Source organism: Schistocerca piceifrons, chromosome 10 (assembly GCF_021461385.2).
Source record: "Schistocerca piceifrons isolate TAMUIC-IGC-003096 chromosome 10, iqSchPice1.1, whole genome shotgun sequence".
Taxonomy (NCBI): Eukaryota; Metazoa; Arthropoda; class Insecta; order Orthoptera; family Acrididae; genus Schistocerca; species Schistocerca piceifrons.
This window is the reverse complement of record NC_060147.1, coordinates 83,305,592-83,318,540: the sequence shown is the minus strand read 5'-3', so window position 1 is coordinate 83,318,540 and position 12,949 is coordinate 83,305,592. Positions and strand designations below refer to the sequence as shown.

The window sequence follows — 12,949 nt, the reverse complement described above, 5'->3', positions numbered from 1 at the left end:
CTGTGAACGCTTTGAGGACGCGTCCCGCATTTTCTCTCACTGCTTCAATGGACTGAAATCCTGTTCCTTTTAAGGGATTCGGTACCAGTTGAAATCTTGAAATTTTAAATTTTTGTTGTTTCCATCGATCTTAGCTTAGAGAATTTCCCCTTTTTAATGATCTGTAATACATATATATAGGGTGTTACAAAAAGGTACGGCCAAACTTTCAGGAATCATTCCTCACACACAAATAAAGAAAAGATGTTATGTGGACATGTGTCCGGAAACGCTTAATTTCCACGTTAGAGCTCATTTTAGTTTCGTCAGTATGTACTGTACTTCCTCGATTCACCGCCATGATTTCATACTGGATACTCTACCTGTGCTGCTAGAACATGTGCCTTTAGAAATACGACACTACATGTGGTTCATGCACGATGGAGCTCCTGCACATTTCAGTCGAAGTGTTCGTACGCTTCTCAACAACAGATTCGGTGACCGATCGACTGGTAGAGGCGGACCAATTCCATGGCCTCCACGCTCTCCTGACCTCAACCCTCATGACTTTCATTTGTGGGGGTATTTGAAAGCTCTTGTCTACGCAATCCTGGTACCAAATGTAGAGACTCTAAGTGCTCGTATTGTGGACGGCTGTGATACAATACGCCATTCTCCAGGGCTGCATCAGCGCATCAGGGATTCCATGCGACGGAGGTGGATGCATGTATCCTCACTAACGGAGGACATTTTCAACATTTCCTGTAACAAAGTGTTTGAAGTCACGCTGGTAAGTTCTGTTGCTGCGTGTTTCGATTCCATGATTAATGTGATTTGAAGAGAAGTAATAAAATGAGCTCTAACATGGAATGTAAGCGTTTCCGGACACATGTACACATAACATATTTTCTTTCTTTGTGTGTGAGGAATGTTTCCTGAAAGTTTGGCCGTATATATATATATATATATATATATATATATATATATATATATATATATATATATATAATTGCCTTACTTCTGGATTGTTTATTCGTTTAAAGAAAACACTGTGTGGGCGTGACAATTTTCTAATAATCTGAACAGTTGAAGAATTTTGGAAATGGTGGCTAAAGAGCTTTCAAAGCAATTGTGGAAGAGAAGCCTTATGGAGACAATGCAGCTATCATTAAACTGAAGTGCATAGGTCATGTAAAAAAGCGTACAATGCTGCATCGACTGGAAACTGCATACAAGGGAAAGAAATTGGTAGGAGGAAGACGATTCTGTGGTAAGAGTAAACTCTCAGATTCTATCATAGATAAAATCCAAAACTACTATGACATGATCACGAGGCAAAATGTTAGCATCGTAGGAGACGAGAAAAGCTGTATCGGCAGTTTTGTTTCACCTCTCTTCAACGGATGATAAAAGCATTCATGGCCTTTGCCTTCCAGAAAATGATTCAAGGTGAAAATGCAACAGAGCACAGAATAATGGCGAGAAATTTATTCACAGACGAGCTATAACTTTTGCCGCAGTGGAGGTGTTGAGAGAAATTTTCAAGACATTTGTCGGATGTAAGTCTGCCGAAGAAATGGCTTCATAGCGGCGCCTAGAATCGCAAAGAGTCCATCAACAGCGTAATCTGTGCCATAATTCCGAAAACAGTGTTTGTGTCAACTTGTACACTGCATTTTGGTGTCTTTAATGCTGTGGTAACGTACCATGAAAGAAATACTGCGAGGTGTGAAGCCCTGAAAAAACTGCTCCGAACAGTTGGTCGTTTCGTAGTGAAGAGCATACAGACAATCCATTTTATTGGGCTAGAATGCATTGACAACTCTCATGGATGTTTTCCGTATTTTTTACGTGTACTTTTTGTCAGCTTCTACTTGTAGAACTTTTTCAAAACTACTGGATACACTAAGCTGAGTACAAAATGTGGTACGAAATGTGTAACCTAGAAGACATATTTCTTACAAATTTTTATTTCCAACAGTTTCTGATAAAGGGTACCTATCGCAGGGATAAATTTTACATTATTTATAATAGGGATTACCAACCTGACCGGACTAACTTCATGCATATTTGACCGTAGGGAATACATATAGTTATATAGTCCTAGATCAGGCGAATAAGATGGGTGGTTTAACAATGGGATGCTGAACTTCGGTAGAAACTTCTTAACAGACGATACTGTATGAGCAAGTGAGTTGTTTTGATGCAGGACCCGTGACTAGTTCGTCCACAATTCGGGTCTTTTTTTCTTATTTTCTTACGGAGTAGAGCAAGAACCTCAAGGTAGTAACCTTGATTAATAGTTCAACTTTCAGGAATCCAGAAAAGAAACATAATTTTATGAATATCGGAAACAAAACTTCATCACTTCGAATGTTGAGTTGCTCTTTCGAGATCTTTTCGCTCTCGGTGAAATTGAACCAATCTAGTGGGTGGGTGGATTGGCGCTTAGTTTTCAAAGTTGCCAGTTGCTAGTCCCTTTATTATTAATACTAATATTGACAAACTAACACGTAAGTTCCCAAATCCTGGCACCTTACACTATTTGCAGCTGCTAAGTCGTAATTTGCGCACGGTTCGCGGTTGCCACAGCAGGCGCTTAGGAAATACACAAACGTCAGAGCTGGTATCTACTAAAAATTGCAACTTAGTTGTCCTGTCTGTTACCACTAAACGTCACAATGGTTGCTTGAGCTGGTGCTGCTAGCAGACTCTCCCACTAGCCAAGATTCGCAGATTTTATCACTCTTTCCATGAAACTGGGATCATTTTCTATGGCATTCAGAGTGTCAGTAAAATATTTTCGGGAGCTTCTTTTCGTTGGGTCGTGAGAGTCTTCGCCGCCAGTTTCGCAAACACTTTTCTCTTATTAAATTGTTTGCGTAAAATTTGCGTTACGTATTATTGATGAATTCCTACAGTTTCTGCAATCGATCGAATACTCAAGCCGCGGTCAGATCGAATCATTCGTTTTTGATTCTGAATTGCCTCCGGGGGATAAGACATGTTCAAAGCCTTCTCACCCATCTTGGAAACGCTTGAACCACTCTAAAGCTCCCAGTCTTCGCCATACAGTTATTTTAGTAAAAAAAAAAGGTTTGAGTTGCACGACCGGGAGAGCTGTGTGCTACCATATACCCCTCCGTACCGCCTCCGATGACGCCATTTTGAAGGCGAATGAATTTTTTCGTTTAGAAAGGGAAGAAAAATAAGTTCGGTTTATATTGGGTACGTTCCAGTACACTGTGACAAAACTCATACGCTAGCAATATGCATGTATACGCATGGCGGTAGTATCGCGTACATAAGACACAAAATGACAGTACATTCTCAGAGCTGTCATTTGAACTCAGGTAATTCATGTGGAAAGTATCCGATGTGATTTGAACTCAGGTAATTCATGTGGAAAGTATCCGATGTGATTACAGCCGCAAGACGGGAATTAACAGACTTTGAACGCGGAATGATAGTTGGAAGTAGACGCATGCGACATCCAGTTTCGGAAATCTTTAGAGAATTCAATATTCCGCGATTACAAATGTAATGTATTGCGAATACATAGAAAGAAGGATCCTTTATTGTATGATTATATGATAGCGGAACAAACACTGGTAGCAGTTACTTCTATAAAATATCTGGGAGTATGCGTGCGGAACGATTTGAAGTGGAATGATCATATAAAATTAATTGTTGGTAAGGCGGGTACCAGGTTGAGATTCATTGGGAGAGTGCTTAGAAAATGTAGTCTATCAACAAAGGAGGTGGCTTACAAAACACTCGTTCGACCTATACTTGAGTATTACTCATCAGTGTGGGATCCGTACCAGATCGGTTTGACGGAGGAGATAGAGAAGATCCAAAGAAGAGCGGCGCGTTTCGTCACAGGATTATTTGGTAAGCGTGATAGCGTTACGGAGATGTTTAGCAAACTCAAGTGGCAGATTCTGCAAGAGAGGCGCTCTGCATCGCGGTGTAGCTTGCTGTCCAGGTTTCGAGAGGGTGCGTTTCTGGATGAGGTATCGAATATATTGCTTCCCCCTACTTATACCTCCCGAGGAGATCACGAATGTAAAATTAGAGAGATTAGAGCGCGCACGGAGGCTTTCCGGCAGTCGTTCTTCCCGCGAACCATACGCGACTGGAACAGGAAAGGGAGGTAATGACAGTGACACGTAAAGTGCCCTCCGCCACACACCGTTGGGTGGCTTGCGGAGTATAAATGTAGATGTAGATGTAGATGTAGATCCACAGTGTCAAGAGTGTGCCGAGAATGCCAAATTTCGGGCATTACATCTCACCACGGACAGCGCAGTGGCCGACGGCCTTCACGTAACGACCGAGAGCAGCAGCGTTTGAGTAGAGTTGTAAGTGCTAACAGACAAGCAACATTGCGTGAAATAACGGCAGAAATCAGTGTGGCCACGGCAGCAGGCGACCGACCCGAGTGCCTTTGCCAACAGCACGTCTGCGGCGACTTTTCTGGGCTCGTGAAAGTATCGTTTGGACGCTAGACGACTGGAAAACCGTGACCTGGTCTAATGAGTCCCTATTTGGGCGCTAGACCACCGGAAAATCGGGGCCTGATAAGAGGACTGGTTCAAGTGGTTCAAATGGCTCTGAGCACTATGGGACTTAACATCTGAGGTCATCAGTCCCCTAGAACTTAGAACTACTTAAACCTAACTAACCTGACGACATCACACACATCCATGCCCGAGGCAGGATTCGAACCTGCGACCGTAGCAGTCTCGCGGTTCCGGACTGAAGCGCCTAGAACCGCACGACCACCGCGGCCGGCGATAAGAGGACTCCCGATTTCAGTTGGTAAGGGTAGATGGCTGGCTTTGAGTGTGGTGCAGGTACCACGAAGCCATGAACCCGAGTGTCAACAAGGTACTGTGCAAGCTGGTGATAGTCTCGAATGGACTTAGTTCTCTGGTTATGACTACCTGGAGACCATTTGGAGCCATTCATATTCATGTTCCCAAACAACGATGGAATTTTTGCAGATGACAATGCGCCATGTCACCGGGCCACGAAGTTTCGCGATTGGTCCGAAAAACATTCTGGACAGTTTGGGAGAATGATTGGGTCACTCACATCGCCCGACATGAATCGTATTGAATATTTATGGGACGTAATCGAGAGGTCGTTCACGCACAAAATTCTCTGCAACGGTAAGACTTTCGCAATTACGGACAGTTGTGGAGACAGCATGGGTCAGTCTTCCAACGACTTGAAGAGAACATTCTGCAGTATGCCGGGCAAAAGGAGCTCAGACACGATGGTTGGAGGTAAAAAATGATTCCAATGGCTCTAAGTACAATGGGACTCAACATCTGAAGTCATCAGTCCGCTAGACTTAGAACTGCTTAAACCTAACTAACCTAAGGACATCACAAACATCTATGCCCGAGGCAGGATTCGAACCTGCGACCATAGCAGCGGCGCCGATCCGTACTGAAGCACCTAGAACTGCCGCTCGGCCACAGCGGCCGGCAGTTGGAGGTATCTTACTATTTTTGACATCTCTTTGTATAACGCTCGTGTTCTCAGCGGCTTCCGGCACTGTGGAGGATTCGAGACAGCTTGCGTGCTGAGGCCACCGGAATGACGTCACGAGGTGAGCGTCTCGCAGCGACTGGCTGTATACAGTACACGGCTGGCTGTTCCGTGTTGTATACTGTCGCCGGCGAAAGTGGGACCCAGCGGGCGCCCTGCGCTGTGCACGAGGAACTGCCGTACCCCGCATGCGGGCCAACTTCCGCCCGGCGCAGCGGGGTGTGACATGCAGCCGCTCCGTACAGAGTCGGCGAAGTCAACAGGACGCCTGGCTGGGACGGCGGCGCCGTTCTGTTTACGACCGATATGCTGGCAGGGCAGGTAGTAACAGCACATGCTGTAGCATCACGAAGCCTATGAGATGTTAGAGTGCAAAGTTATCCATAATGTACCGTTTCCGCCGCCGTCTATAATGTAGAAGGGGACACTTGCCCAGGATTCACGTCTACGATCGGTTTTAGACAGAATTGGATGGATCAGACGCGGCTCATAGTTAAAAGCTGTGAGGTGGAGACGCCCCGAAATACGCGCCACTGGCCATTAAAATTGCTACACCCAGAAGAAATGCAGATGATAAACGGGTATTCATTGGAGAAATATATGTATACTAGAACTGACATGTAATTACATTTTCACGCAGTTTGGGTGCATAGATCCTGAGAAATCAGTACCCAGAACATCTACCTCTGCCCGTAATAACGGCCTTGATACGCCTGGGCATTGCGTCAAACAGAGCTTGGATGGCGTGTACAGGTACACCTGCCCATGCAGCTTCAACACGATACCACAGTTCATCAAGAGTAGTGACTGGCGTATTGTGACGAGCCAGTTTCTCGCCCACCATTGACCAGACGTTTTCAATTGGTGAGAGATCTGGAGAATGTGCTGGCCAGGGCAGCAGTCGAAAATTTTCTGTATCCAGAAAGCCTCGTACAGGACCTGTAACATGCGGTCGTGCATTATCCTGCTGAAATGTAGGGTTTCGCAAGGATCGAATGAAGGGTTGAGCCACGGGTCCTAACACATCTGAAATGTAACGAACCTGCGACCGTAGCGGTCTTGCGGTTCCAGACTGCAGCGCCTTTAACCGCACGGCCACTTCGGCCGGCGAACAATAGGTGTCCGAGATGTGTAACAAATGGCACCCCATCCCATCACGCCGGGTGATACGACAGTATGGCGATGACGAATACACGCTTCCAATGTGCGTTCACCGCGATGTCGCCAAACACGGATGCGGCCATCATGATGCTGTAAACAGAACGTGGATTTATCTGAAAAAATGACGTTTAGCCATTCGTGCACCCAGGTTCGTCGTTGAGTACAACATCGCAGGCGCTCCTGTCTGTGATGCAGCGTCAAGAGTAACAGCAGCCATGGTCTCCGAGCTGATAGTCCATGCTGCTGCAAACGTTGTTGAACTATTCGTGCAGATGGTTGTTGTCTTGCAAACGTCACCATCTGTTGGCCAAGAGACCGAGACGTGGCTGCACGATCCGTTACAGCCATGCACATAAGATGCCTGTCATCTCGACTGCTAGTGATACGAGGCCGTTGGTATTCAGCACGGCGTTCCGTATTACCCTACTGAACCCACCGATTCCATATTCTGCTAACAGTCATTGGATCTCGACGAACGCGAGCAGCAATGTCGCGATACGATAAACCGCAATCGCGATAAACTACAACCGACCTTTATGAAAGACGGAAACGTGATGGTACGCATTTCTCCTCCTTAAACGAGGCATCACAGTAATGTTTCACCAGGCAACGCCGGTCAGCTGCTGTTTGTGTATGTGAAATCGGTCGGTAGGTGTCACCAACCTTGTGTGAATGCTCTGAAAAAGCTAATCATTTGCGTATCACAGCATCTTCTTCCTGTCGGTTAAATTTCCCATCTGTAGCACGTCATCTTCGTGGTGTAGCAATTTTAATGGCCAGTAGTACCAGTGAAGGTGTTGTTCGTGTGTGGAATGGGGAAAGCGCGCGATCTGTCTGAGTTTGTCGGAGAGCAGATTGTGATGGGCCGGAGGCCGGGCACGAGCATTTCACAAACTGTATAGCTTGTCGGGTGTTCGAGAAATGTTGTGGTGCGTGTCTTCAGCACGTGCCGAAAGCAAGGTGAAACGTCGTCCAGGCTTCGTAGGGTTGGTAGGCCACCCCTCATTACAGATGTGGGACTTCGTAAGCTGGGCAGTAGCCGACGACCTGGGCGTGTGCCAGAATTAACACCACAACATCGGCAACTACTACTCAAATGGGTACTTGACCATCGGCACTGGACGATGGCGCAGTGGCAGAGCGTTGGATGGTCTGATGAATCCCGATACCTTCATCACCATGTCGGTAGGAGGACGCCAACCCGTCGTCTTCCAGGGTGTGTGAGTCTGTGATCTTAATTTAATGTCTCTTGCAGCGGTCTCTCCGTGATATTTTCAGAAATTTAAAAATTATATAACTCAGTACATATCTCGAAATATCTCTTCTTATCTTACCGATTATCAATGCAAAGTAGTTTCAAGCCCAATTATTCCTTGGAGCGTCCATTTACTCCATGGAATAGCTTCTCTGCTATCTATGTTTTCTCTTATGAAAAGAATAGGGGACTTCTTGCCGATTAGTCGTGAAAGAAGGATGTATATGTACGTATTGTTGAGCTAGTCGCCATCTTGATGAGATTCTGTATGAGAAGGAATTTAATACATGAACTAAACTAAAGTAAGTGTGTTCGCGTATTATTTAACGGATTATTATTATTGACAGTGTCTGCTTACTACGCTGTGTTGCACGGGATCAGTGGGGAACGTCTGATTTACACTGGACGAACCTGCCGTTTTGTATGCTCAAAATATCCAGTTACTTCAAATAAATAGGCTAACACGGTCTTACCAGCAGATCTCCGGTCTTCTTCATGTGATCACCGAAAGTTAATAATTATTACAAATGTTTCCAGGAGATCGACTGACAATTTTCGTCGCACCGAGACTTCGAAATTGCTTCACTGCCTTATGGAATTTAAGTTAAGCTTAATTTAATCAGGATAGAACAGTACTGAACTGTGTGAATGTGATAAGCCTGCTTTGTCAATGAAAATTCCCTTAATATACGCATGTTTTTACTATCCTGATCAGTGAAGCTAAATCAGGCCGGTGTGAGAGAAGTTTTTAAATTTTAGATCCCATACAAAATATATTAAATTAAGGTATGAATTTTGAAGGCCATGATTACTAGCCTTTTTCCAGCCTTTTTTGCTTCGAATGATCGTTCCTGTCATATTACTGAATATTTACCATCCCTCCTGGAGCACCCTTCACAGAAGGTGTAAGTCAATTATCTACTTTGCCCCGAAGATTAAACTAAGGAAAAATAACAAAAACGGGAAAAATTTCTCTCACAATAGGACTGAGTTGGGCAGTGTTCAACGTTAATGCTGACCAACAAGCATGTTCCAACAATACGCGTATACTGCCAGTTACGAACTGCGGTCTGCAAACAATGACTCTAAGACAAATGAACGTAAACTACAGGGGACGCAACGAGCCATGGAGTGACAGATGGTAGCAGTCAGCGTCAGGGATCGGATTCGATAGGCAGACACTAGGAGAAGAACAAACGTAACAGATGACCTAGAGGGAATTGCAATACTGAAACTGTATTGGATCGGACGAGTAACTCGATAAGATCAAAGCAGATGGCCCGATAGAACTGTTTACTGGAGACAATGGGACCGCACCAGAGGTTCGGGAAGACCCCAAAAGAGGTTGCTTGAAGACGTGAAACTGCCAACTGGATAGGATGGTGCCAGGAAAAAAAAGGCGTTGGAAGTAGACCGTGAGGGGAGTAAAACCACGGGATAGTGATATGGACATATTGCGATGGCGGTAGTATCGTGTACACTGGTTATAACAGGGAAGTGCATCGACGGAGCTGTTATTTGTGCTCAGGTGATTCATCTGAAAAGATATCCAACGCGGTTAAGGTCGCCCGACGAGAATTAACAGAGTCTGAACGCGGAATAGTAGTTGGAACTAGAGGCAAGGGACGCTCCAATTCGGAAATAGTTACGGAATTCAGTATTCAGAGATTCACAGGGTCAAGAGTGTGGCGAGAATACCAAATTTCAGGCTTCACCTGTCATCATGGGCAACACAGCAGCCGACGACCTTCACTTAACGACCGATAGCAGCGGCGCTTGCGCAGAGTTGTCGGTGCTACCAGACAAGCAACACTGCGTAAAATAACGGCGAAAATCAATGTCGGACGTATGACGATGGTATCCGTTAGGACAGTGCGGCGAAATTTGGCGTGAATGGGCTGTGACAGCAGACGACCGACGTGAGTGCCTTTGCTGACAGTACGACATCGACAGGAGCGCCTCTCTTGGACTGTTGACCATTTGGGTTGGACCCTGGAGGAATGGAACACAGTGGTGTGGTCAAATAAGACCCGATTTCAGTTTGTAAGAGTAGGTTTCGAGTGTGGCGCAGAGGCCAGGAAACCATGGACCCAAGATCTCCACAGAGCACTTGTGTAGGCTGGTGGTGGGTTGACAATGGTGTGGGCTGTGCTCACATGGAACTGACTGGTTCTTCTGGTCCAGGTGAACCGATCATTGACTGGTTATGACTATGTTCGGCTATTTGGAGACCATCTGCAGCAAATTCATGTTCCCAAACAAAGACGGAATTTTAATGGATGACAGTGCACTATGTGAGAGGGACACAAGTGTTCACGATTTGTTTGAAGGACATTCTGACCAATTCGATTGAACGATTTGGCCACCCAGATCGCCCGACATGAAACTCATTGAACATTTATGGGACGCAATCGAACGGTCAGATTCAAAAAATGGCTCAAATGGCTCCGAGCACTATGGGATTTAACATCTGTGGTCATCAGTCCCCTAGAACTTAGAACTACTTAAACCTAACTAACCTAAGGACATCACACACATCCATGCCCGAGGCAGGATTCGAACCTGCGACCGTAGCGGTCACGCGGCTCCAGACTGAAGCGCCAGAACCGCACGGCCACACCGGCCGGCGAAAGGTCAGATAGTACACAAAATCTTGCACAGGCAACGATTTCGCAATTATGGACGGCTATAGAGGCGGCATGGCTCAATATTTCCACCGACTTGTGGAGTCCATGTAATGTTGAGTTGCTGCTCTGCACTGGGCAGAAAGATATCCAACACGATATTAGGAAGAATCCCATGTCATCTCAGTGTGTAGAGGAGCCCAATATTCAGCTGTGAGTAATCAACGTGGCTGGCTGCCATGAAGGACCCATGTTCAGTGGTGCTACAGCCAAAAATTTTTCACAGGAGGGGAGGGCTGGAACAGTGTTGTCTCAATCTCGTGATGCCAAAACAGGAACTATTTGAGCGAGAAGTAGGGATTCCAAGTCCTCCAGGACCGACAACGGGGCGGGGGGGGGGGGGGGGGGAGTGGTGTGACACGACGCCCCTCCATTGTTGTTGTTGTTATCGTCATCAGTCCTGAGACTGGTTTGATGCAGCTCTCCACGCTACTCTATCCTGTGCAAGCTTCTTCATCTCCCAGTACTTACTGCAACCTACATCCTTCTGAATCTACTTAGTGTATTCATATCTTGGTCTCCCTCTACGATTTTTACCCTCCACGCTGCCCTCTAATACTAAATTAGTGATCCCTTGATGCCTTAGAACGGGTCCTACCAATCGATCCCTTCTTCTAGTCAAGTTGTGTGACAAATGTCTCTTCTCCCCAATTCTATTCAATAGCTCCTCATTAGTTATGTGATCTGCCCACCTAATCTTCCGCATCCTTCTGTAGAACCACATTTCGAAAGCTTCTATTCTCTTCTTGTCCAAACTATTTATCGTCCATGTTTCACATTCATACATGGCTACACTCCATACAAATACTTTCAGAAACAACTTCCTGGCATTTAAATCTATACTTGATGTTATCAAACTTCTCTTCTTCAGAAACGCTTTTCTTGCCATTTCAGTCCACTCCGACCACCATCAGTTACTTTGCTTCCCAAATAGCAAAACTCATCTACTAGCTTAAGTGTCTCATTTCCTAATCTAATTCCCTCAGCATCACCCGACTTAATTCGGCTAAATTCCATTATCCTCGTTTTGCTTTTGTTGATGTTCATCTTATATCCTGCTCTTCCAAGTCCTTTGCTGTCTCTGACAGAATTACAATGTCATCGGCAAACCTAAAAATGTTTATTTGTTCTCCGTGTATTTTAATAGCTACTCCGAATTTTTTTTTTGCTTCCTTTACTGCTTGCTCAATATAGAGACTGAATAACGTCGGGGATAGGCTACAACCCTGTCTCACTCCCTTCCCAACTACGCTTCCCTTTCATGCCCCTGGACTCTTGTAACCGCCATCTGGTTCAAAATGGTGTAAATGGCTCTGAGCACTATGAGACTTAACTTCTGAGGTCATCAGTCGCCTAGAACTTAGAACTAATTAAACCTAACTAACCTAAGGACATCACACACATCCATGCCCGAGGCAGGATTCGAACCTGCGACCGTAGGGGTCACGCGGTTCCAGACTGAAGCGCCTTTAACCGCACGGCCACACCGGCCGGCAACTGCCATCTGGTTTCTGTACGAATTGCAAATAGCCTTTCGCTCCATGTATTTTACCGCTGCCACCTTCAGAATTTGAAAGAGAGTATTCCATTGAACATTGTCAAAAGTTTCTCTAAACTGCTAGAAACATAGGTTTGCCTTTCCTTAATCTTTCTTGTAAAATAAGTCGAAAGGTCAGCATTGCCTCACGTGTTCCAACATTTCTACGGAATCCAAACTGATCTTCCCCGAGGTCGGCTTCTACCAGTTTTTTCCATTCGCCCCTCCGTACCACACTAAAATGACGCCATTGGCTAAGGACGACTTGGTGGTCGGTCGGTACCCGATTGGCCCATACGAGGCCATAACAAAGGAGCTGTATCCAGCAGTAGATTCAGATAGGCCTAAGAAGAATAGTGTTACCAGTTTCTGAACCTTGCACTTCTTCTGAGATCGTTCACAACACTGGAAAACGCACTGGAACGCGGGATGCTACGCTCTCTGGCCTCGCGGTGCAGCGCTCGGATAGCGGAGGAAAACGCACTCACCTGGATCCCCATGTCCGTCCGGCTCGCCACTGCAGTAGCGGATGCCTTAGCCGCGCCACTGCAGGCGCTATATAGCGGTCGCTTTCTCCCGCGGAGCGAGTCGGTACCACACGCACCGCTAAGAGTCCCCCCCTACCCTGCGCGCTAGCCTGCGGGGGCGTCACGGCGAGATGTGCGCCCAGAGAATTACCTCCACGCCGTTCCAACCCGGAAGCGCCATCCGCGGCTTCTCTTCCGTCAGATGCCGCAGCGTTTAAATTAGGGGTCCCTCACGCGCGGAAAC

At 46.1% G+C, this 12,949-nt stretch overlaps 1 protein-coding gene across 1 annotated transcript in view; it reads right to left on the bottom strand.

Moving 5' to 3' along the window:
- LOC124718711 (repetitive proline-rich cell wall protein 2-like) overlaps nucleotides 1-12,678 on the bottom strand; it is a 43,828-nt gene extending 31,150 nt beyond the window's left edge. The window contains exon 1 of the mRNA XM_047244331.1: nucleotides 12,667-12,678. Coding sequence (XP_047100287.1) covers nucleotides 12,667-12,678 — 12 coding nt within the window. The remainder of the gene's footprint in view (nucleotides 1-12,666) is intronic.
- Between the last annotated feature and the right edge of the window lie 271 nt (nucleotides 12,679-12,949).